A 24,706-nucleotide genomic window follows, 5' to 3' on the forward strand; every position below is an offset into this window, starting at 1 on the left:
ACTTCTGGCATACCTTGGGACCCTCATCCAGCAGCCCCAAGATACAATCCCACTCTCAGTGGGCTAACACTAGCTTTGTGACCCCCAGGCCCTGCAGCCAGAGATCCCAAGACACAACTCTGCCCACCAGTGAACCAACACTAAGCCCCAGCACCCTCTCGACCATCCCCCACCCACTAGCAGGGCAATACCAGCTCTAGGACATCTTGAACCTCCTCAGCCAGCCACTGTGGGATCCAGCCTTACTCACCAATGAGCCAGCACCAGCTGTGGGACACTCCAGAACCCACAACCAGTTGTATCAGAAAGCAACCCCACCCACCAGCAGGCTGACATTAAAATTAGAAACCCCAGCCCTGCATCTCTACCACCTCCACCCCCCAGCCCCAGAACCCAGCTCTGCCCATCAGTGAGCCAGCACTAGCCCCGGGAGCCCCTTCCTCAGGGTTCCACAGACAACTGCCTCAACCCAGCCCTGAAAACCACCAGCTGGCAGCTCCATACAAGGCAGGGCCTGGCAACCAACCAGACCAGGGGCCAGCCACACCTACCAGACCACCCACAGTAGTCATCCCACCACAGCATAAGGGCCCACATAGGGGCCACCCCTAGAGCATACAGCACTGGTGACCAGAGGGGAGAGCACTGCTGCGATGCCCTGGATGTCTCCTACAAAAGGCTACTTCTCCAAAGTCAGGAAATACTACCAACCAACCAGGTACATAGAAATAAATACAAATTAGGCCACAAATGAGGGAACAAAGAAACATGTTCCAAATGAAGGAACAGGATAAAACCCCAGAAGGTAAGTGGGAAAAGGCAATCTACCCAATAAAAAGTTTAAGGTAGAGATCATAAAGATAAACATAAGAACTTGGGAGAAGAATGGAGGAAAATAGTGAAAAGTTAAGAGTTAGAAGATATACAGAAGAATCAAACAGAGCAGGAGAATACAGTTACTGAAATGAAAATATACTAGAGGGACTCAACAGTAGGTTGGGTGATACAGAGGAACAGATCAGTAAGCTGAAAGACAGAGTAATAGAAATCACTGAACCTGAACAGAAAAAAGGAATAAAAAGAAATGAGGATACTTTAAGAGATCTCTGGAACACCACCAAGCACACTAACATTTGCATTAGAGAAGAAAAGGGTCAGAGAACGTATTTGAAGACATAATAGCTGAAAACTTCCCTACTTGGGAGACGAAACAGACATCCAGGTCCAGGAAGCATAGAGAGTCTCAAATAGAATCAACCCAAGGAGGACCACACCAAGGTCCATTGTTATTAAAATGGAAAAGACAGAAAATATTAAAAGCAAGAGAAACGCAACAAGTTGCATGTAAGGGAATCCCCGTAAGGCTATCAGATTTTTCAGCAGAAACTGCAGGCCAGAAGAGTATCATGTAATATATTTAAAGTGATGAAATGGAGAAATTATGGCCAAGAATACACCACATGGCAAAGTTTACTATCACATTTGAAAAAGAGATCAAAAGTTTTACAGACAAGCAAAAGCTGAAAGAGTTCAGCACCACCAAACCAGTTTTGCAAGAAATGTTAAAAGGGATTCTCTAAGTGAAAAAGGAAAACCACAACTAGAAACAGGAAAATTACAAAAGGAAAAAGCTTATTGGTTAAAGGAAAATATACACTAAAAGCAGCAAGATGAACCACATACAAACCTAATAGGAAGACTAAAAGACAAAAGTAGTAAAATTGCCTAGACCTGCAGTAACTAATTAAAGGATACATGAAACAATTAGATGTAAAATATGATTTCAAAAACAGTAAGCATGAGAGAGGAGGAGTAAAAGTGAAGGATTGTTAAAATGCATTTAAAATTAAAGAGATCAGCAACTTAAATAATCACATTTATACACACACACTTTTTTTTAAAAAGCAATGGAATTCCAGAAAAACATCTACTTCTGTTTCATTGATTATGCTAAAGTCTTTGTGTGGATCACAACAAACTGGAATATTCTTAAAGAGATGGGAATACCAGATCAACTTACCTGTATCCTGAGAAACCTGTTGCAGGTCAAGAAACAACAGTTAGAACCTCACATGGAACAACTGACTGGTTCTAAATTGGGAAAGGAGTACGACAAGGCTGTATTATATGCAGGGTACATCATGTGAAATGCTGGGCTGGATGAGTTACAAGCTGGAATCAAGATTGCTGGGAGAAATAAACAACCTCAGATATGCAGATGATACCACCCTAACAGCAGCAAGTGAAGAGGATCTAGAGAGGCTCTTGATGAGGGTGAAGAGGAGAGTGAAAAAGCTGGCTTAAAACTCAACATTAAAAAACAAAGAGTATGGCATCTGGTCCCATCACTTCATGGCATACAGAAGGGGAAAAAGTGGGAGCAGTGATGGATTTTCTCTTCTTGGGTTCCAAAATCACTGCAGATGGTGACTGTAGCCATGAAAACAGAAGATGCTTGCTTCTTGGAAGCAATGCTATGCTAAGTCACTTCAGTCGTGTCCGACTCTGTGCGACCCCATAGACAACAGCCCACCAGGCTCCCCCATCCCTGGGATTCTCCAGGCAAGAACACTGGAGTGGGCTGCCATTTCCTTCTCCAATGCATGAAAGTGAAAAGTGAAAGTGAAGTCGCTCAGTTGTGTCCAACTCTTAGCGACCCCATGGACGGTAGCCTACCAGGCTCCTCCGTCCATGGGATTTTCCAAGCAAGAGTACTGGAGTGGGGTGCCATTGCCTTCTCCGTCTTGGAAGCAAGGCTAAGACAAATCTAAACAGCATATTAAAAAGCAAAGACATCATTTTGCCAACAAAGTTCTGTATAATCAAATCTATGGTTTTTCCAGTAGTCATGTATGGATGTGAGAGTTGGACCATAGGAAGGCTGAGCACCAAAGAATTGATACTTTTGAACTGTGGTGTTGGAGAAGACTCTTGAGAATCCCTTGGACACCAAGGAGATCAAACTAGTCAACCCTAAAGGAAATCAATCCTGACTATTCATTGGAAGGACTGATGATGAAGCTGAAGCTCCAATACTTTTTGGCCACCTGATGCAAACAGCTGACTCATTGGAAAATACTCTGATGCTAGGAAAAATTGAAAACTAAAGGAGAAGAGGGTGGCAGAGGATGAGATGGTTGGATAGCAGCACCAATTCACAAACCTGAACTTGGACATGAACTTGGGCAAATTCCAGGAGATGGTGAGGGAAATAAGGAGGCCTGGTTTGCAGCAGTCCATAGGGTCACAAAGAAACAGACACGACTCAGAGACTAAACAACAAAAATACATATAAAATACATATTGCTATATAAAAACCTCATGGTAACCAGAAATCAAAATATATCATAGATACACACACAAAAAGAGAATGAAGTGTAAACATCATCCAAACATAATTTGAAGATAGTTAAATAACAAGGAAAGAGAGCAAAAGAACAAAATGAATTACAAAAACACCAAAACAATTGATAAAATGACTGTAAGTACATACAAAGCAATAATTACTTTGACTGTAACAGGAGTAAGTGTTCTAAAGACAGAATGAAGATACAAAAATAATACCCATATATATGCTATCTATAAGAAACTCACTTTAGATCTAAAGACATATAGACTGAAAGTGAGAGGATATAAAGAAATATACCATGTAAATAGAAATGAAAAGAAAGCCATGGTGGCAATATTTACACCAGAAAAAGTAGACTCTAAGACAAAGTAGACTTTAAACAAAGACTGTCCTACTTGGTGATACCTATGAATGAGAACACAAGAGTATCAGCTAAAGGCAGGTGGAGTTATGCTCTTATAATGTGATGATCTGTTGTCTTTTTAATTAATATGTGTAAGCCAACATCCAATTTCTCTTATTACAATTAGATTTCTTATAGCTGCTTATGTTATTATGAAGAGGGAAAATATATTGGCCTATTTTTCTGATTTTTCCCTTAAAAGCAGAAAGCTGGGTTTTTTTGTTTTGTTTTGTTTTTTTTGCTTTAGTTAGAAAGAAGAGGGCATACATGATAAAGTAACAGTTTGATTTCTCTTTTATTGTACACTGCTTCTGAACATCTAATTGTTTTTAGTTGTCTCAATAAAATGGCTCTAAAACAAAACAAAAAAAAAAAGACTGTAACAACAGACAAAGGAGGACATTATGTAATGATCAAGGATCAATCCAAGAAACTAACAATTATAAATATATATGCACCCAACATAGGAGCATCTAAATATGTAAGCTAATATTAACAGAGATAAAGGGAGAAATTGACAGTAACACAATAATAGTAGGAGACTTTAACACCCCCACTTTATCAATGAACAGATCATACAGACAGAAAAATCAAGAAAGAAACACTAGCCTTAATTGACATAAGAGACCAAATGGACTTAATAGATATCTACAGGCCTTCCATGCAAAAGCCACAGAATACATGTTCAAGCGCATGTGGAACATTCTCTGGGACAGACCACATGCTAGGCCACAAATCAGTTCTCAGTACATTTAAGAAGATTGAAGTCATATTGAGCATCTCTTTTGATCACAATGCTATGAAACTAGAAGTTGCTATAAGAAAACTGCAAAAAACACAAATACATGAAGGCTAAACAATATACTTCTAAACAACCAATGGATCACTGAAGAAATCAAAGAGAAAATTCAAAAAATACCTATAGACAAATGGAAACAAAAAACACAGTGATCCAAAAATCTATGTGATGCAGAAAAAGTAGTCCTAAGGGAGAAATTTATAGTGATACAAGCCTACCTCAGGAAATAAGAAAAATCTCAAGCAACATAACCTTACACCTAAAGGAACTTTAAGAAAAACAAAGCCCAAAGTTAGTAGAAGGAAAGAAATATAAATATCAGAGCAGAAATGAAACAGAAACAAAAACAGTTTTTAAAAAAAAAATGAAACTAAGAGCTGGTTCCTTGAAAAAATAAATAAAATTGATAAACCTTTAGCCAAATTCATCAACAGAAAAGGAGACAACCTAAATCTATAAAATCAGAAATAAAAAGTTAACAACAATACCAAATTACAAAGATTGTAAAGAGAGATTACCATGACTATAGTAATCTATATGCAAATAAAACGGACAACCTAGAAGAAACAAATTCATAGAAACGTACAGTCTCCTAATACTGAACCAGAAGGAAATAGAAAATATGAACAGATCAATTACAAGTAATGAAATTGAATCACTAATGCAAAAAAATACTCCCAAGAAACAAAATTCCAGAACCAGACAGCTTTACAGGTGAGTTCTAACAAACATTTAGAGAAGAGTGAACATCTATTCTTCTCAAATTATTTCCAAAAATTTTCAGAGGAAAGAACACTTCCAAACTCATTTTATGAGGCCACATCACCCTGATACCAAAATCAGACAAAGATATCACAGGAAAAAAAATCACAGGGTCAGTATCATTGAAGGAAAGTTATGACCAACCTAGATAGCATATTCAAAAGCAGAGATATTACTTTGCCAACAAAGATCCATCTAGTCAAGGCTATGGTTTTTCCAGGTCATGTATGGATGTGAGAATTGGACTGTGAAGAAAGCTGAGCATCAAAGAATTGATGCTTTTGAACTGTGGTGTTGGAGAAGACTCTTGAGAGTCCCTTGGACTGCAAGGAGATCCAACCAGTCCATCCTGAAGGAGACCAGTCCTGGGTGTTCATTGAAAGGACTGATGCTGAGGCTGAAACTCCAATACTTTAGCCACCTCATGTGAAGAGTTGACTCATTGGAAAAGACTCTGATTCTGGGAGGGATTGGGGGCAGGAGGAGAAGGGGACGACAGAGGACGTGATGGCTGGATGGCATCACTGACTCGATGGACGTGAGTCTGAGTGAACTCTGGGAGTTGGTGATGGACAGGGAGGCCTGGCCTGCTGCAATTCAAGGGGTTGCAAAGAGTCAGACATGACTCAGTGTCTGAACTGATCATTGATGAACAGAGATGCAAATCAATGGAAGAGAATAGAGAGCCCAGAAATAAACCTATGAATCTATGGTTAATCAATCTATAACAAGGAGGCATGAATATCCAATAGGGAAAAGAGTCTTCAATAAGTGGTGCTGGGAAAATACAGCAGCTACTTGTAAAGAATGAAATTAGAAGGAGTTTCTCATGCTATTACAGAAATAAACTCAAAATGGATCATAAACCTATATGTAAGACTGCAAACCATAAAAACTCTTCAGAAGATAGCATAGGCAGAACTCTGATATAAATTGTAGCAATATTTTCTGGATGTCTCCTAAGGCAAAGAAAACAAAAACAAATTAACGTTAAAAGCTTTTGCACAGCAATGGAAACCATCAACAAAAAGATTACCTACTGAATGGAAGAAAATATTTGCAAGTATAACTGATAAGGGGTTACTATCCACAATATATAGACAGCTCATACAACTTAATATCAAAAATTTTTCATTTCAAATTTTAATTCAAAATTGATTTCAAATTTTAATATCAAAAAAATTTAATTTCCAACCTAAAAATGGATCTGAATAGACATTTTTCCAAACAAGACATACAAATAGCTCACGGGCACATAAAGAGATGCTCAATATTTTATATTATTTAAAGAAATGCAAATCAAAACAATGAGACATTACCTCACACTTGTCAGAATGGCTATCATTAAAATGTCTACAAATATCAAATGTTAGTGAGAACATGGAGAAAAAGGACCCCTTGTACACTATTGGTGGGAATATAAATTGGTGCAGCCACTATGGAATATGGAGATTCCTCAAACTAAAAGTAGGATTACCATATGATCCAGCAACTCAACTCCTGGGTATATATCCAGAAAAAATAAAATCATTAATTTGAAAAGATACATGTACCCCAGTATTCAGAGAAGCACTGTTTACAATAGCCAAGACTTGGAAGTAACACAGATGTCCATCAATAGATGAATGGATAAAGAAGATGTGGTATATGTACGTACACACTAGAGTACTACTCAGCCATAAAAAAGAATGAAATTCTGCCATTTGCAGCAACATGGAAAGACCCAGAGAATATTGTGGTTAGTGAAATAAATCAGAGAAAAGTCAAATACTGATGATATTATTTATAGGTAGAATCTAAAAAAATAAAATATATGTATATAGCAAAAAAACTGACTAAACGGATACAGAAAACTATTGGTTACCAGTAGAAAAGAGGGAAGTGAGAAGGGGCAAGGTAGGGGTAGGTACAGACTACTATGTATAAAATATAAGAATATATTGTACAACACAGGGAATATAGCCAATGTTTTACAATAAATTTAAATGGGGGTATAATCTGTAAAAATAATTGAATTACTATGATGTATACCTGAAACTAATATAATTTTGTAAACCAACTATAGTTTAAGAAAAAATTGAAATGGCTTGTCAGCAAAGCAAATTGAGAGACATTATGACCTTCTGCTACTATACTGTCATAATTGGTGGAGATCAAGGATTCTATAAAAGCTTTCTAGGAATTAGCTAAGGAAAAGACAAACTTTTTTTGATTCAACTAATGGACTGACTTGCTGATGACAGATAATTCCTCTTTCCCCTTGATACTGCCTAAAATGCTTGGACTTTATGCAATTGGAAATAGGATGCCATGTTTAAAGTCAAATTTCAAATACTATGGAAAAATCTTTGTGCTTCCCACCCCATCCACCCTAAAATGAAGTCTGTGTTGTCTGATATAGCTTGCATCTAGTCTTAATGGGCTTGTGCCCTCATTGCTAATCCAGGGATTGGTAGCATCACCTTTCACAAAGATGCATAGACTAAATAACCTAAGGTTCCCAAGGGTCACAGACCACACAAACTAGCTCCAATAAGATTACTCACCGGCAGCACACTTCAAAGGGATCTACCCATATGGTCATCTCCTTTGGAAGTCCCAGGTGAGAAAAATCCACGTTACTTTCAGCACAAGCCCTTTCTAGAATAGGATCTTTATTCTGATTATTGTTTATCCTGATACACCTTTAGAAACAAGAAAAGGGAAACGACGTGGTGATAGTTGGAGAATCAAGCAGCTGGCAAGGGTCTCCAATACACACAGCTCCCACCTCACTCCCATCTTCCTTCAACTGCTTCACCACCCCTCAGAAGTTTTACAGTAGGAGTGAAATATCAAATTTTTACACAATATGGATTCCATTACTAAATCACACAATTAGTTCACCAAATGTGCTCCCTCATGTTCAACTCTTTGCGGCTCCATGGATTGTAGCCACCATGCTCCTCTGTCCAAGGGATTTCCCAGGCAAGAATACTGGAGTGGGTTGACATTTCCTACTCCAGGGGATCTTCCTGACCCAGGGATCAAACCTCGTCTCTTGCGTCTCCTGCACTGGCAGGTGGATTCTTTACCAGGAGAGCCAGCTGGGGAGACTAAAGGTTCTCTGTATATCCTTCACAGTAAACTCAAGTTAGAAACTGTTTAATACACCTCGCACAAGGAGGTTTGCTCTATAGTTTTCAAATTGTGCTATAAACTACTACTCTCCTTTTTTCAAGCCCAAGTTCAAACAAATAAATTTTCATTATTTATAGGCGGCCAACAGTCATTGCAGGCGGTAGCTGCTGGCTTGTTACTGCCCTTTGCTATGCCTACCACATCCTAGCTCTCACCTGAAGGCTTGCCCTTTAGAAGGGTGGTCAGAGTGCCAGTGACTTCTGTATGTTTCAAACAAGATTGTCATCAGCTTTTCTGCAAAGTCTTCTATTTGCTCTTTATTCAGTTTATCATGTTTTTTCACTAATCTTGTCACAAAGAAGACTGTTGTTGCTATTTCATCTCTCATGATTCAAGAAGAGCCTACAAGGAGGTCTGAAACCATTGAAAGGAAGCAAGAAGAAATTAAACAGAAGCAAGAGTCTAACTTATTATCAACATGTAATTACCATTTGGAAATTTTATACACGTACCTTAAATTTAAAACAGAAGTCACTTGCTAATCCTTAATGAACTTAAAAAAGCACATCAATAGTATCAACAAAACAGCCAAGCAAACCAATTCCTCAACTAACCTTTAATGAGTCTCGAAGAAAAAAAAATTTTAAATACTGTAATATACTTAACAAATGATTATGCAAATTAAATGTTTTTAAAGTCCAGATCCAGGAGAGTAAGTTACACCAAGCACTACTGTTTGAAAACATAGTTACAAAGAGCAAAAACATTTCAGGATATAGTCATCCCTAAAATTGTGGCTCTCAGGTTGCACATTCAAAAGTTAAGATAAATCAAATATATTTTATTATACTTGCCAGCAAAAGATCTTTAGCCCAACAGGAAGGGGGCCAGAGTCAAAAGCCACTCTCACCACACCTGGTTTGTCAGTTCCAGGCTGCAGTTTATATAAACCTGGGTCCCGAGGCCGGATAGGTTTTTTACCTTACACAGGTGCTGCCCTTTAGGATAATTGACAGCTCTTTCCAGGTCCCCATCAAATTGCTCCTTGGCATATGTAGAGGATATTCATTACGTAAAGTGTTTAAAGATTTTCAATGTGGATTTCTATCTTCTGTTTTGCTATTTAAGTCCTATCTTTTATGACATAAATAAGAATCAATCCTTCTCCTTCCAAATCCTAAGAGCCTACATTCCAGTTATTTTTGTCTCTCATTTTATCTCTCAAAACTGTCAACATATTAAAGCATTTTGTCTTGGATCTTTTCTAAAATTAAACACAACTTTCTTTGAACAGTCATTGTGTTGACTCCACACATTTTTCACTGTAAAATCAATGGAAAAGACCTCAAAGTATATCTAGTCTTACTAGTTCTCAAAGGGTAGGTCACTGATCACCTGATTTGGATCCACTGAGCTGCTTGTTAAAAATGCAGATTCTACGACTTTATCCCAGATCCACTGAATCAATACCTCTAAAGGCAGGTCTGGGAATCAATATTTAACATGTTCCCCTGGGTGATTCTTATACCCACTAAATTTAAGAACCATTACACCCAGAATATGTCTTTAACACTCATGGTAAGTGGTCAGTCAGGTTCTTCGTCAGTGAAAAAGAAGTTTTCTCTTATGAGGAAGCCCATTTCTTTTCTAAAAAGCCCCAAATGCCAGGCAGTCCCTCTCCTTGAGAAGCTACAGGCAACTCTTTATTCTCTATCTGAAAAGCCTAGTTTTTCCCTCTGGAACCGTACAGATTTTATCTAATTTTCCACCACAGGAAGACACTTCAAATACTAGCTATTGAGCCTTCCCTGAGCCTCCTCTTTAGGAAGAGAGCTAACCATTCTTAGCTTTTCAGTTCTTCCCACAGACATGTTACTCAGACATGTCATCACTCACATCTGGATGAGTTTCAGGTGCGTCAGTAATCCTCTTTTAAAGGCTGGAGCCCAGCCTCCCACACAATGCTCCAAGTGTGCTCTGCCATGATGGAATAGAGTGGACTGTTACTTTGCTCTGAAAACTGTGTATCTGGAACACAGCCTCAGGTGGCATTTGCCTTAGTGGTAGCGCCATCACGTCTCTGCTTCATGCTGAACTATTAACAGCCAAGCAGTCTTTTTCACTAATGCTATTGTTTTGTCACATCTTTCCCTCCTACACAACATAATGTTTAAGAATATGAGCTTTGAGAAGAACTGAGTAGAAATTTCTATTCTGAGTAGAAATTTTTTCAAAGAGAGAATACAGATGGCCAACAGGTATACGAAAAGATGTTCAACATAGCTCATTGTCAGGGAAATGCAAATCGAAACTACAGTGAGTTATCATTTCACACCTATCAGAATGGCTATCATCAAAAAGAACACAAATAAATGTTGATGGGATGTGGAAAAAAGGGAACACTTGTATACTGTTGGTGGGAATGTAAATTGATTCAGCCACTGTGGAAAACAATATGGAGGTTTCTCAAAAAACTAAAAATATAACTACCATATGACCCAGAAATTCTGCTCCTGGCTATATTAAAAAAAATCAAAAACATTAATTTGAAGAGATAACATGCACCCCAATGTTCAAAGCAGCATTATTTACAATTGCCAAGATATGGAAGCCACTTAAGTGTCCATCAACTGACTAATGGATAAAGAAGATATCACACACACACACACACACACTGGAATATTACTCACTTATTTAAAAAAAAAGAAGCAGAACTTTGCTACTTGCAGCAACATGGGTAGACTTGGAGGGCAGATAAAGACAAGCACTGTATGATGTAACGTATATGTGGAATCTGAAAAATACAACAAACTAGTGAATACACAGAAAAATGCAGCAGACTAGTGAGGTGGGGGGAAGAGGCAATACAAGGGTGGGGGAGTTGGGGGGCACAAACCACTGGGTGTAAGACAGGCTCAAGGATGTATTGTACAACACAGGGAATCTAGCCAATGTTTTGTAATAACTGTAAATAGAAGGTAATCTTTTATAAATGTATTAAAATATTTTTAAATTTTTTTAAAATAAATTAAAAAAAATAATAATGGGCTTTGGAGTCGGACCTGGGTATAAACTGCAACTTTACAATATGCATGTAACCTTGGGCAACTGGTTTAACGTCTCAAACTTCCAGTTTCCTGAAAGGAACAACAGCGACCTCATAGGGTTGTTAGTGAGATCACAATTAATAATCTTGTTTTAAAGCATCTTGTCTAGGGCCTACCCAGCAGTTGTTAGAAGAAGGCAAAGCAGCAGAGTAGTTAAGAAATAAGCTATGAAATTAAGCATCATGAGATTGACTCCCAGCCCTCTAGCTGACTAGAAACCTAGAGCAGTTTCTCAACTTCTCTAATTTAAAAAAATCTTTATCTATAAAAAGGTGGGTAAGACATGTACCTAAGGCCTTGGAATCAGACTGCCAGATGTGGATCCTAGCTGAATTTACTGGATATAGTAAGTGCTCAAAAGTGCCTTTCTTATCATTAAATATGTTGATTTATTTATTAAATCATGTTAATCAACTTTATTTTTAAGAAGTTATTCCTTGCCAAAAGGGTGGCCTGCAATCATTGACTGGCTGGTATGAAGGAAAAAAACCTGGCCCTCCTGCCTCAATGAGCAACAACTCTGAAGAGCCATCTCATCTCCAGAGCTCCCATAAGATAGGGCAGAGGCCTCAGCAACAACCAGATCACTGGCCCTCCTCTCCCTCTCCCCAATCCTCTTTCTCACTCCCTTATGGGTATATCTCTCAACAAAACTCCCCAGTAAACCTTCTGCATGAAACTCCCTATCGCAGACTCTATTTCTAAGAAGCTCAGTCTAAGACAGTTTGTATCAGGAATGTTTAAGGAAGCAGACTCTAAAATGGGATTTGGGGAGTAGGTTACAAACCTACTGGCTGGAATAAAAATCTTATCCCTGGTGGTAGCAGAATATGGATATATTTGGCTCCAGGCATGCTGGAATGGTATGATTATTACAAACCTCGCCAGTGATGAACTGAGATGGAATACAGATAATAGGAGGTGCATTGGCTATTGTAGTATCTTTGATGCTGAAGAGGTATGTGAAATGATAATACAAGGACTGTGGAAACAGATGGTTAAACACCTTGATGTCTCATAACAACATGATTTAATAGGACTAGTTCAGTTCAATTCAGTGAGTATTTAAGTGGTGCTCGTGGTAAAGAACCCACCTGCCAACGCAGGAGACATAAGAGACATGGGTTCGATCCCTGGGTCGGGAAGTTCCCCTGGAGAAGAGAATGGCAAACCACTCCAGTATTCTTGCCTGGAGAATCCCATTGATACAGGATCCTGGTGGGCTACAGTCATGGGGTCGCAAAGAGTCGAACACAACTGAGTGACTAACACTTCATTTCACTATAAACTCAGAACATATAAAGGTGAGACTCGTCCTTCCATTTCTACAGTATATGACTTATTTCAGCTGCCATGATGTGTTACTCATCCCCCTTATTCAATGGCAGGAGTTTTCAACCTGCTGTACTTGGAATCACCTGAATATCTTTTTAAAAATACAGATGCCTAGCTCCTACCCCTAGATATTCTGATTTAATTGATATGGAGTACAGCCTGGGGCTTCGGGATTCTTTAAAAATCTCCAAGTGATTCTATCGGGCAGCCAAGTTGGAATATCATTAAGATAGATCTCCTCTAGCTATCAAGGAGATTTTAGCTTTATTTTACACTTTTGAATGCTTAGTAATGCCTTAAGTTTAACAAAAATTATTATGCCAAATTTGCATCATTTATTCTCATCTTTTCTAGCTTTTGCTGAGATAACTTTTGCAAAGTTTTTAGTTTTTTTAACTTAGAGGTAACAGAATTTAATATCAGGATGGTTATTCATACATATATTGCTAAAATAAAATTTGCTTCAGAACCAAAGGTAACCTGTGTATTAGCACATACTCAAATTTTTCCTTTTCAAATGGTTTGGTTTACATTCACAATATTAAAATGGTATTGAATAATTCTTCCATTATTTCACCTTCCCGGATGACAAGCCATTCTACTGCACACTGAGTTGGGGAAACACATTAGCTGATGAAGTTTTGAACCCTTTCCTTGCATTATTTTCTGCAACAGGTCCAGGCAGGCCTTGGAAGTTATGAATAGAACAGTAGAACAACAATGTACTTAGATTTCAGGAAAGAACAATCAAATAGAAACTAAACATCACACAAGATTTCCTTCAGTTACTTATTTATGATGATCTTAAACACCATATTTAAATCACCCCCTACGCATTAATGACAATTATCCTTTCTGTTATAACTAACATTTACAGTTTTCAGTAACTATCTACTGAACATCCACTACATATTAGCACTGCTACACTGCTGTGGGCTTAAAAAAATTTCAACTTTCAACAGGTTTGTTCTCTAGAGAAAGAAATCACCCAAGACCATTTGGATGCAGAGCTTGAGAAATGGAATACTCAAAAATTACTTCAAGTTTCAAGCATTAGTGACCAAGACAATAATGTTATCATTGAAATAACTGAGTTCAGCAGAATAGCCCAGAAAAAAGAACAATGGTTGTTTCAGAATGAGGTCTCCTGAGTTTCTTTACAGCAATTAAACACACAAATAGTAACGTCCATTCAAATCGTACTATAATTTAGCGGAAGGTTCAGCCTGGGCAAGCCTAAGTCAACTTCATATTTAAGTGGAATAGAAAATAGCTATTGAGTTTTGAAGACAAAAAAACTCAGCTCTCTCATTATTTTCGTGTAATATATAAAATTCCCACTATCAAATGTTCATTCCTTTGATTTAGATACTGTCTTTCCAGGATTTCCAGATGGGTTACCCATAGTAGAGGGGGCTTCCCAGGAAGCTCAAATGGTAAAGAATTTGCTTGCAATGCCGGACACCTGGGTTCGATCCCTGGGTCAGGAAGATCCCCTAGAGAAGGGCATGGCAACCCACTCCAGTATTCTTGCCTGGACAATCCCATGGACAGAGGAGCCTGGCGGGCTACAGTCCATGGACAAAGAGTCGGACACAACTGAGCAACAAACATACATTCATAGCAGAACAGAAGAATTGTGTTCCACCTGGCAAAGTTTGGGAGAGCAGAAAAAGTCTGGAGGAGACACCACAGAAAATGGCAGCTACATGAGGTTTCTGGTCATGCAGGATAAGGATGAAGAACAGAAGAAAAGAGAGCATCAAAGACAGATTTTACCTTATTAAACCTGAAACACAGATTCAAATAGTTTAAAACATGAAAATAACCCAAAAGATCTTCTAGAATAACAGTTTCCAGAATCACATTTCTTCATTTTAACATGAGGGAATTCAACTCGCTTCCTATACTATCTTCAAGCCCCAAGGTTCACCAACAAAGATTTATCTTGAAATGTCTTCCTAATTTTAGCTGAACTTCAGCTATACAATAAAACTATTTGTGCATGTAAGTTTTCAAATAGACAAAATAATTTTAAAATATCATCTAAATTGGACATAAAATTGATTGGACTTTTGATGTCATAGATAGTAGCCTTTTTAATCAGACCTCTGATTTCATTAGCTTCCCTTCCTTAAATTGAAAATTACATCCATAGACTCATCCAACTGTTTGCAAAGGCACATCATTGCTAACAAGGGAAAAAATACAGATGCTTTACCAAAACTCCCACTCAAGCAGAAAGTATATTTTTTATAAAGGCAACTAAATAGCACCATTTTTTAAAGCAGTGAACTAGCCTAGAAACCCACACAGCAAGTCACTCCTGTTATATTTGAATTACATACAAGGGAAGTCACATTAATTGTGGAAACGAAATTGCATATGCTAAAACGTTATCTAATAAAAATCTGCAGTCATGTAATGTTCATTTGAATCTCAAAGAAATTAAGTTTAGAGCTGCCTAATCCACTAATAAGTGAAACTCATTTGCTGATCAACTAAATGAACCTTAAACTATATGCTGCTTCTTTTTGATAAAGTTACCTGCAAGTGTTTTATTTACCACAAGCCTTTTTCCTACTTTACGTGTATTTTCCATGTGCATGATCAAGCACACATAATGGTTAAGTGGCATTGTCCTGGAGAGTACAAAAATGTCTGTAGCCCGCCAGGCTTCTCTGTCCATGGGAGTCTCTGTATCACGCATCAAGGTGGAAACCAAGTCAGCCCACTAAAAATAATTCAGGGTGTAAGAAATTCTATAGACAAGATTTTGTGCTAATATAATAAATCTGTGTTATACAGAACAGCATTCTCTAATACTGCGTCAGCCAAAAAGTTCCTTTGGGTTTTTTCATAAGATATTACAATAAACCGCTGCATTTCATTGCAATATTAATTGCAACATTATAATTACAGACTGATTTCAAAACTGAATTTGACTATTAAATAATAATATTATCTTACTAATGGAAGATACAAATCATAGAGTGAATATATTAAGTGCAAAGAGATAGAAAAGGGAAATACCAAAACTAGCTAAAAGCACCAGGAAAGATTTTACCCAGGAAGTAGAAGCTGAGCTTGAGATTTAAACCAGCAGTAGATGAGCTAAGCAGAGAAGGCAATGGAACCCCACTCCAATACTTTTGCCTGGAGAATCCCACGGACGGAGGAGCCTGGTAGGCTGCAGTCCATGGGATCACTAAGAGTTGGACACGACTGAGCGACTTCACTTTCACTTTTCACTTTCATGCATTGGAGAAGGCAATGACACCCCACTCCAGTACTTTTGCCTGGAAAATCCCAGGGACGGAGGAGCCTGGTGGGCTGCTGTCTATGGGGTCGCACAGAGTCAGATACGACTGACATGACTTAGCAGCAGCAGATGAGCTAAGAGAAGGACAATATGAACTTTACTAAATGTAAGCAAGATGAAATCCTTACGATATATTCCATGTTTGCAGAGGAAATAAAGATAATAAATGTTATGTAATTCTTAAAAACTAAAGGATATAAATTCTGCCTAGAAAAAAAGACTTAAGTACCAAAGGTAGGGAGTAGAAACAAAAATAAGAATAAGTCAACATAGAGTGATGCTTAAGAGAACTATACTTTAAACTATTTTCCTTCTTGTAAACCAATTAACAAGATAGCCAATTTCCTCCTTTTGGTTTCATAGAGCTCTTAAAGAGAATAGACTTTCTTCAGCTGTGCACTCTGTTTACTTGTTGGTTGTACTGAATCCCTAGAATTGTCAAGTTATTTCTAAAAATCTTGAAAATCTACCTGAGGTTTTTTTGTTTGTTTGTTTTTTGAGAGTTGACAGAGATCAATCAGTGGTGAAAAGCAGTCAGGAAAGTTAATCTGTTTAGTAATAGCCTAGAGAAGTTCATTGCCCCTTGAAAGTCCCACTGAATCAAGCCCTGAAGCAACCTTCTGGTAGAGCCAGTGAGGTCACCCTCTGCCCTCTGGCTAATTCCACTGATAAACTTTATCATGCAGTGGTGTCAAGGCAGCAGTTTCCTTTGAATTCATTTGTGTCTATCGGTTCAGTTCAGTCGCTCAGTTGTGTCCAACTCTTTGTGACCCCATGAATCGCAGCACTCCAGGCCTCCCTGTCCATCACGAGCTTCTGGAGTTCACTCAAACTCATGTCCATCGAGTCAGTGATGCCATCCAGCCATCTCATCCTCTGTCGTCCCCTTCTCCTCCTGCCCCCAATCCCTCCCAGCATCAGAGTCTTTTCCAATGAGTCAACTCTTCCCATGAGGTGGCCAAAGTACTGCAGTTTCAGCTTTAGCATCATTCCTTCCAAAGAAATCCCAGGGCTGATCTCCTTCAAAATGGACTGGTTGGATCTCCTTGCAGTCCAAGGGACTCTCAAGAGTCTTCTCCAACACCACAGTTCAAAAGCATCAATTCTTCGGCGCTCAGCCTTCTTCACAGTCCAACTCTCACATCCATACATGACCACAGGAAAAACCATAGCCTTGCCTAGATGGACCTTTGTTGGCAAAGTAATGTCTCTGCTTTTGAATATGCTATCTAGGTTGGTCATAACTTTTCTTCCAAGGAGTAAGCGTCTTTCAATTTCATGGCTGCAGTCACCATCTGCAGTGATTTTGGAGCCCAACAAAATAAAGTCTGACACTATTTCCACTGTTTCCCCATCTATTTCCCATGATGGGACCAGATGCCATGATCTTCGTTTTCTGAATGCTGAGCTTTAAGCCAACTTTTTCACTCTCCACTTTCACTTTGTGTCTATGACCCTATCTAAAATGGTTTGACTTTTGTTGAGAGTCCACTCTTCTGCTTCTCTTGTGGACCAACCCTCCTCAAGGTTTATTTCCACCTTCCAGCCCCTTAATAGGAAATAGATGCTCTCAAAGTTGGTCCTGAGCCTTTCACTTTTCTCACTCTATTCTCTATTCAAGAAAAGCACATTACTGGAACTTTCCAGGGGTCCAGTGGCTAAGACTCTGCACTCCCAATAACTGGCACAGCCAAGTTAAAAAAAAAAGAAGAAAACAATTTTAGCAAATTAAAAGGAAAAAAAAAGCACATTGCTGAAGTCACCTACTCCTGAGTGAACCACAGCATGTGCTGGAGGTTCAGTGAAAAATAAGACAACATACCTCTCTTGGCAATCTAATTTAGCCTCATGACTTCAACTACTACAGCTTCAGAAAAACTGCTAAATTTCTCCTTTCAGTTCTGGTCTTTTTCCAGAGTTCCACCTCCAAATAACCCAATTCCATCATAATGTCCTTCCATTACTTACAACTATACACACCTAAACCTAAAATACCTCATAATTCTCCTGTAAGTAGATCTGCCTGCCAACATCTCTACTTGTCATGGAAACCTGCAGGTTAATTCTGTCCTCTAACTAGTTACCAAAGCCCCGTGAAGCTCCCTTCACAAAGCCTCTCTCATTCAGACCGTATATTCTATGTGACTCTATGCCTGGGCTATTAAAATAATCTCCTAAATGGACCTTCAGTCTCCTCTGTCTCTCCCTCTTCTAATCTATGTCACTTCATTAATCTCCATAAAACAACATGTCATGTAAGTCACAGGTCCCTCAGACAGAAGAATAAGATTAAAATCCCCTGGCCTGACACCTAGAGTCCTCCAAGATCTATCTCCTACTTCACTGCCTCTCTGATCTTATTACTATTTCCCCAATGGGGATACATTCACTGCTCTCCCATCCACCATGTGTATTACAGTCTCCATGAATTTGCTTGTGTTTTTTCTTCATAAGTTGCTCCTACTACCAAGAGCAACCTCTCCATCTTCTCCCTTTATCTATATCCTACTTTTCCTTCTCAGACCCATATTTTCCACATAGCCTTCTCTGTGTGCCAGTCGTTGGTGTTTTTCTTCTTTCCTTTTTCCTAAATGCTTGACAACAACAAAGCTCACATTAGTATTCAGGAGTCTTGAAACACTTATTAATCTAACTATCTTAGTACTTAAGATAATTATATAAGTATATAAATAATACACAACTTATTATATTGTATATATTAATAAAATTAATATACTATCACTACCTTAATTATATATTGTAGAAATTGTCTATCTTTCTATTAATAGACCATAGATCCCTAGATTGTGTTCTCTAAAGATGATAAATATGCAACAAGCTTGCTCCTGCTGCTAAGTCATAACCAAGAGTTCAAGCAACTCTAATTATAAAGCTTATATTTTAGATTGTTTGATTTACTAAAAGATAAATCAATTTAACGTTTTCATATAGAAGGCAACACTATTGATTAATCAATAAATAGAAACTGAAGATAATCAAGAATCTGGTGCACTCTTACTAATGAGAGTACAATGAAATGGAATCAGAAGTATAAAATTAGAAAAGTTGCTGGCAGTTCATTTTAGCTCAAAAGAAAATCTCCTCTCATAATTAAACAGATTCATTGATTTTTAGTTCTTCAAAGGCACCATGCTGACTTCAATCTAGTCTTGCTTCAACAAATAAACTAGTTCTTATTTATAGTATCATGAATATTAATAAAATATTCTAATAGTTATTGATCTATATAAAAATCAAAACATGGTTTTATATTTCTTAAAAGAAAATGTACCCTTTAAAAAAACAGGTTTAAAAAGAAACTGCTAAACTCCAATCATTTCTCCTCAGTCTGATTGTTCACGTCTTCCTCCCTGACAAAAGCTATGGAGGACTTCCTTGGTGGTCCAGTAGTTAAGAATCCACCTGCCAATGCAGGGGACCCTGGTTCAATCCCTGGTCCAGGGAAATTCCACATGCCACGGGGCTACTGGCCATTGAGCCACAGATACTGAAGCCCACACGCCGTAAAGCCCATGCTCTGCAACAGGAGAAGCCATCACACTGCAACCTGAGAGCAGACCCCCGCTCACCACAGCTAGAGGAAACCTGAGTGCTGCAATGACAACCCAGCGCAGCCAAACATTTTTTAAAAATTAAATGAGAAAAAAAGCTATGGAAGTTAGAAAATGTCCAGACAGCAATTTGTGTATGTTGAAAGCAATGAATAAGCTTTCACCATCTTTTGTAATTCCCAACTCTCATCACTCTAGTTTTTATTTAGGAGTCGTAAGTTTAGCCAATATAATAAATTTGCTAAAGCAGGATGTATTTGTTTTCTACACTCTTCTTGCTTTCCTCCTAACAACCAATTTCACCTCCTTTCCTTAGTACACCATCCCCATCTCCCTAATCACCAAACGCCCAGAAATCAAATACAACAGTAAACAAGCCGCTGAATGGTACCTTCCTGGTGCTGTATAAAACAAATGCAATCTTCTGTTTGGGCGTTTAAAAACACCACAAGCATTCTTACTTAGATTAAATCATGGATCTCCCTGGTCTCCAGGCATGTCTAGACATGAACCATAAAGGGAATGAGATCCTTGGAGTTTCTCTAGTAACTGCAGGCCAAACCAACAGCAACCCTAAGAACAAGCATTCTTTATTTTTTTAAGCAAAACTATCCCACACACATTTTGTCTCGTTATTTTAATTTTTTAGTTGCACTACCTACAAAATAAACTGCATTTTAAATGTTTGATTTCAGTAGGCAATGCATATTGATGACTTTTATATATGAATTTTCTTTTTTTTTTTAATCATCTTTGAAGAAAAGTTTTTAAAATCTAAATTTCAAGGCATCTACCTGCAACCACTGCCTTGGATGGCAGCAATTCAGCTCAGGTAAGACATGTAAAATGCAGCTAATAATCATAAAATATCAATCAGGAGGAAGTATTAAATATTGTATTGGGTAAAAATGACTAACAATTTGAAAGAATTGCCTTTGTAACCACATCCTAACCAAGACTTATAAGATTGCATATGGTTAATGGAATGGAAGCTATTTTATTTATACATGTATATTTAACTAGAAAGTACAAATTGAACTCTACAGTTATCTCTAGAGAGTTTAGAGGTTAGCTAACTCTGATTACAGCATGTTGCCTGATAATGGCTTGGTATACTGTACATGTTAAAGGTTTACGAAGGATTTATGTAATGTATTCAACAACATCATGCTCTCCCAAAGATATGATGAATACAAATCACTGTTAGTTGTAAATAACCTGCCTTTTGCAATTTAACAAGTTAATTTTTACAATTAACATTTTCTGTATTGTACATTTTATACCTTGGTTTCTTACTCTTCACTTTGGTGTATACAGAGCAAATGATGCATTTAACAAAAAAAGTACTGTTTTTCATATTCAAAGATAATGCTATAACTTACTCAAATTCATCCTTGAGAAGATGTTCTGGTGTTTTAAGAATGTGAGTTTGGAATGTGTGTTGAATGATCTAGATCATCTGGGCCTATGCATGTTGAGTGGCATCTGTGAGACCACTTGCTGGGCAGGGAATCAGCCTATAGCTGGGGAGTTTTCCTTTGCGGACAATCATTTAGAATTAAGATATTTGGGTCAATAATGAGTACTCCATCCTGGGTGCATAAAGATCAAAGGGAGGGCTACTTCCAGTTGAGCCCTAGAAGGTGTGTAATCAAACAATGTTCTTTATTCTCTCCTGATTCATGCACTGAAGAAAACAAAGGGAAGGAGTAACTAAGGGAAAGAATTATTAGTAGAGGTCTCCCAGAAATCCTCACTCTCCTCTTTGCTCAATCTACTCCAAATGCACACATAAACACATGTACATCCTCAAATGTGGAACTGAGAGAATAAGACAATGCAACTGGTCACAAAACACTGTCTTTCTTCCACAGCCCTCACCGTGAACGTCCGAAACGACGCTTGCTTCTAGGACCTACTTAGAGTTCTCCTCCATGCCCCACCCCGCTCACTTCTATTTCTACCTGCCCTGGACATTTACTAGGCACTGTCTTGTATAGTAAATAATGTGTGTTCATTTTGTGTTACCATCTAGGTTGTACATAGAGAGGGTGGAACGACCCTAGGGGCTAAACATACAGCAGGGATTGAAATAAACAATGTACCAGAAGTAGGAATAGTTTTGCCTAAAGTTGACCCGGGCTCGATTCCTGGGTTGGGAAGATCCCCTGGAGAAGGAAATGGCAACCCACTCCAGTATTCATGCCTGGAGAATCGCATGGACTGTAGCCTGTCAGGCTCCTCTGTCCATGAGGTCGCAAGAGTTGGACGCAACTTAGCGACTAAAGCAGCAAAGCTGACCTAGAGGGTGCGAAACTTTGGCCTCGACCTTAAGAGGCCCACACTCCCATCTAACTAACGAGCTGGCCGGCTCCCTCTCTTGACTAAAAGAAGATCTGGCTCCCACCCCCACTGAATGGCCCTCCGACAATGGGAGAGCACCCAACGGGAACACAAGAGGGCAGACGGGACCTCAGAGGCACTCCTCCGGCATGTTACAGAAAACTGGAGCCAACCAGCTGATACTCCAGCGAGCTGTTTTCCCTGACGGGGATGGGTTTTGAAAACTGGCGGGAGGGCCTGGGGTTTTTTGGAGAGGGGGTCGGAGAGAAGGAGCTCTTCGTCCCTCCCGATAGATGAAGAAAAACAACTTCCCAAGATCCTTGCCTCCTCGTCCGGGGCCTCTTCCCGACAGGCGCCCGCCCCTCGCCCCTTCAGGCGGCGTCCTCCCCGCCCCCACCCCGCCCCTCCCCCACTGCCCCTCCCCGCCCCTCCCCCACCCGGCCCCCTCGCGCCTGCCCCGCCCCCTCCACCCGCGGGGTTCTGAGGGCGGTTGGTCGGCCACGGCCACGGTCACTTGGCCACTCGGAGCGGCGGGACACACGAGGTCGAAAGAGCCGGCTCGAAGGGTTGGGGCCCAGACCTGAAGAGAAGTTTCCTGGGTCTGACCCGGCCCGGCTGAGGGAGGTGGGAGCCGGCCCGAGGAGAGCGGAGGGGAAAGGGAAGGGAAGGAAGGGAACCTGAGAGGCAGAGCCCCGGGAGGCGGGGAGACCGCTGGCCGGGGACGCGGGGTCGGGGGCTCGGGGGCCCAGGTGGGGCCAGCCGGCCGGGCACCCCCGGGAGTCACCTGGGCCTGGGGTGGGGCCGAACCCTCGGGCGGCAGGTTCCCGCTGGAGCGCCGCCCGCGGGCCTCGCCAAGCGTGCGCGGCACGTCCGGCGCGGGCCCCGCGCAGCCCCACGGGCCGAGCGAGAGTCGCTGGGGGGCGGCCCGGAGGCGTCCTCTGGGGACCCGCATCCTGGGCCTCGCGCCCCGGCACTGTCGGGTGTCGCCCCCGGGGAAATGTGGGGTCGCGGCGGGCCTGATCCCTCCCGCGCGCCTGCTCTGGGACACCGCGTCGGCGCTGCGAACCGTCTGAGAGCGAGCCCGCGGGCGCCCGGTGCTCGGTTTGTAGGCAGTGTAATTAGCTGATTGTACTCTCATGCTTACAATCACTAGTTCCACTGCCATCAAAACAAGGCACAGCATCACCCGCCGCCCTGCCGGCAGGAAGACGCCACCCTCGGCGGCTAACCGCCGACCTCAAGCGTTCGAGTAGAGTGCCCAGGGCTTCGAGATCTGATGCGTCAGCGTTTAGCGCTGCTGGCGGAGCACGTTGTCAGCTTGCTAGTAACCCCCTTGCAAACTCCTTCAAGCTGCTGCTTCTAGATACTGTTAAAGTGTTAGCCATCTCTAGGACTAAAAGCAAAACGGTGCAATCCCATGTAAACAAAGCGAAATCCGTGGTGTTGAATGGCCTTAAGACTTTTTAACTGCTGGGTGGAGCCCCCACGTAGCGTTTAATGCTGTTTGTGCCTGTTTTTCATTATTTAGTTCAGTCGCTCAGTCGTGTCGGACTTTTTGTGACCCCATGGACTGCTGGCATGCCAGGCTTCCCTGTCCATCACCAACTCCCAGAGCTTTCTCAAACGTGTCCATCGAGTCGGTGATGCCATCCAACCAGCTCATCCTCTCATTATTTAGTAGGGTATTCACCAAGACACCAAGTGAGCTACTACTGAACTAGTACCTTGCCTATTACAACGTATGGAGCACCAACCTGAGACACAGTTTGTAATAAACGTAAACCTTTTTCCTGTGAGTCTAGTTACTAGGCAGTGTAGTTAGCTGATTGCTAATAATACCAATCACTAACCACACGGCCAGGTAAAAAGATTTGGGAATTCATCCAAATGAGCTGCATGTATATATCAATGTGGGGGGCTTGGCGAGGAGGATTGGAATTTGCTGCTATTGCCCATTGCTTATTTATCAATAGCTTAACCAAGAGAGAAGTCAACATTTTAGGTGCTAAATATACGATGTATATTTTATATGTGTGTATATATATATATATATGATTTTTCAATATTCCTTCAGTCTCTGAACCAAAAAATGTTCAGATATATCGGAGAATAGAATTTTTTTCCTTAGCTGTCATTGTATAGATTTGTAATTATCTACTTTTGAACTGTATTTTTGTGAGAGACTGTATTAATATCTTGAAAGAATAGTGTCATAAGGAAACGAAATTGTGGTTATTACCAATATGTTCATGTCCTTTCCTTAATTGGTTTTATGATTTCCATCTCAATTCCTCCCACAGTAATTACAACTTTCCTATCGCTGAAAGAGTTAAATTGTTCCTAGATTAACCAGATCGCTGGGGAAAGCTACACACATAACATTTGTAAACATTTTTGTAGAAACATATTAACAAAAATGTTCATAGTGTATTTTTCATCACACTTATCCGATATATTTAAGTAATCATTTACAACTCTTGCCGTAAAAGCAGCTTTTAGTGGGACTGACAATCTAAATCAAGCTTCTTTCCGTAAGATTGGCCTTACAGATTCAGGGGGGAAATGTGTAAAAAAGTATACACGTGGGTACCTAT

At 39.9% G+C, this 24,706-nt stretch overlaps 2 protein-coding genes across 6 annotated transcripts in view; one reads left to right on the forward strand and one right to left on the reverse strand.

The window, feature by feature from the left end:
* BTG4 (BTG anti-proliferation factor 4) overlaps positions 1 to 24,706 on the reverse strand; it is a 34,692-nt gene that overhangs the window by 6,249 nt on the left and 3,737 nt on the right. The window contains exons 2-4 of one of the 2 annotated variants that reach the window (XM_061440250.1): positions 11,124 to 11,227; positions 8,649 to 8,847; positions 7,860 to 7,997 (exon numbers count right to left, since the gene is read on the reverse strand). In XM_061440250.1, the coding sequence (XP_061296234.1) occupies positions 7,860 to 7,997; positions 8,649 to 8,821 (311 nt within the window). In that variant the 5' untranslated portion in view covers positions 8,822 to 8,847; positions 11,124 to 11,227. Of the gene's footprint in view, positions 1 to 7,859; positions 7,998 to 8,648; positions 8,848 to 11,123; positions 14,862 to 24,706 lie in introns of those variants that run through there. The other variant, XM_061440251.1, reaches the window with a different exon arrangement.
* Positions 20,218 to 24,706, forward strand: part of HOATZ (HOATZ cilia and flagella associated protein) — a 39,335-nt gene continuing 34,846 nt past the window's right edge. For 3 of the 4 annotated variants that reach the window (XM_061440252.1, XM_061440255.1, XM_061440254.1), the window contains exon 1: positions 22,588 to 22,736. The gene's annotated coding sequence lies outside the window, so the exon portion shown is untranslated. Of the gene's footprint in view, positions 20,602 to 22,587; positions 22,737 to 24,706 lie in introns of those variants that run through there. The other variant, XM_061440253.1, reaches the window with a different exon arrangement.

Source organism: Bos javanicus, chromosome 15 (genome assembly GCF_032452875.1).
Source record: "Bos javanicus breed banteng chromosome 15, ARS-OSU_banteng_1.0, whole genome shotgun sequence".
Lineage (NCBI taxonomy): Eukaryota > Metazoa > Chordata > Mammalia > Artiodactyla > Bovidae > Bos > Bos javanicus.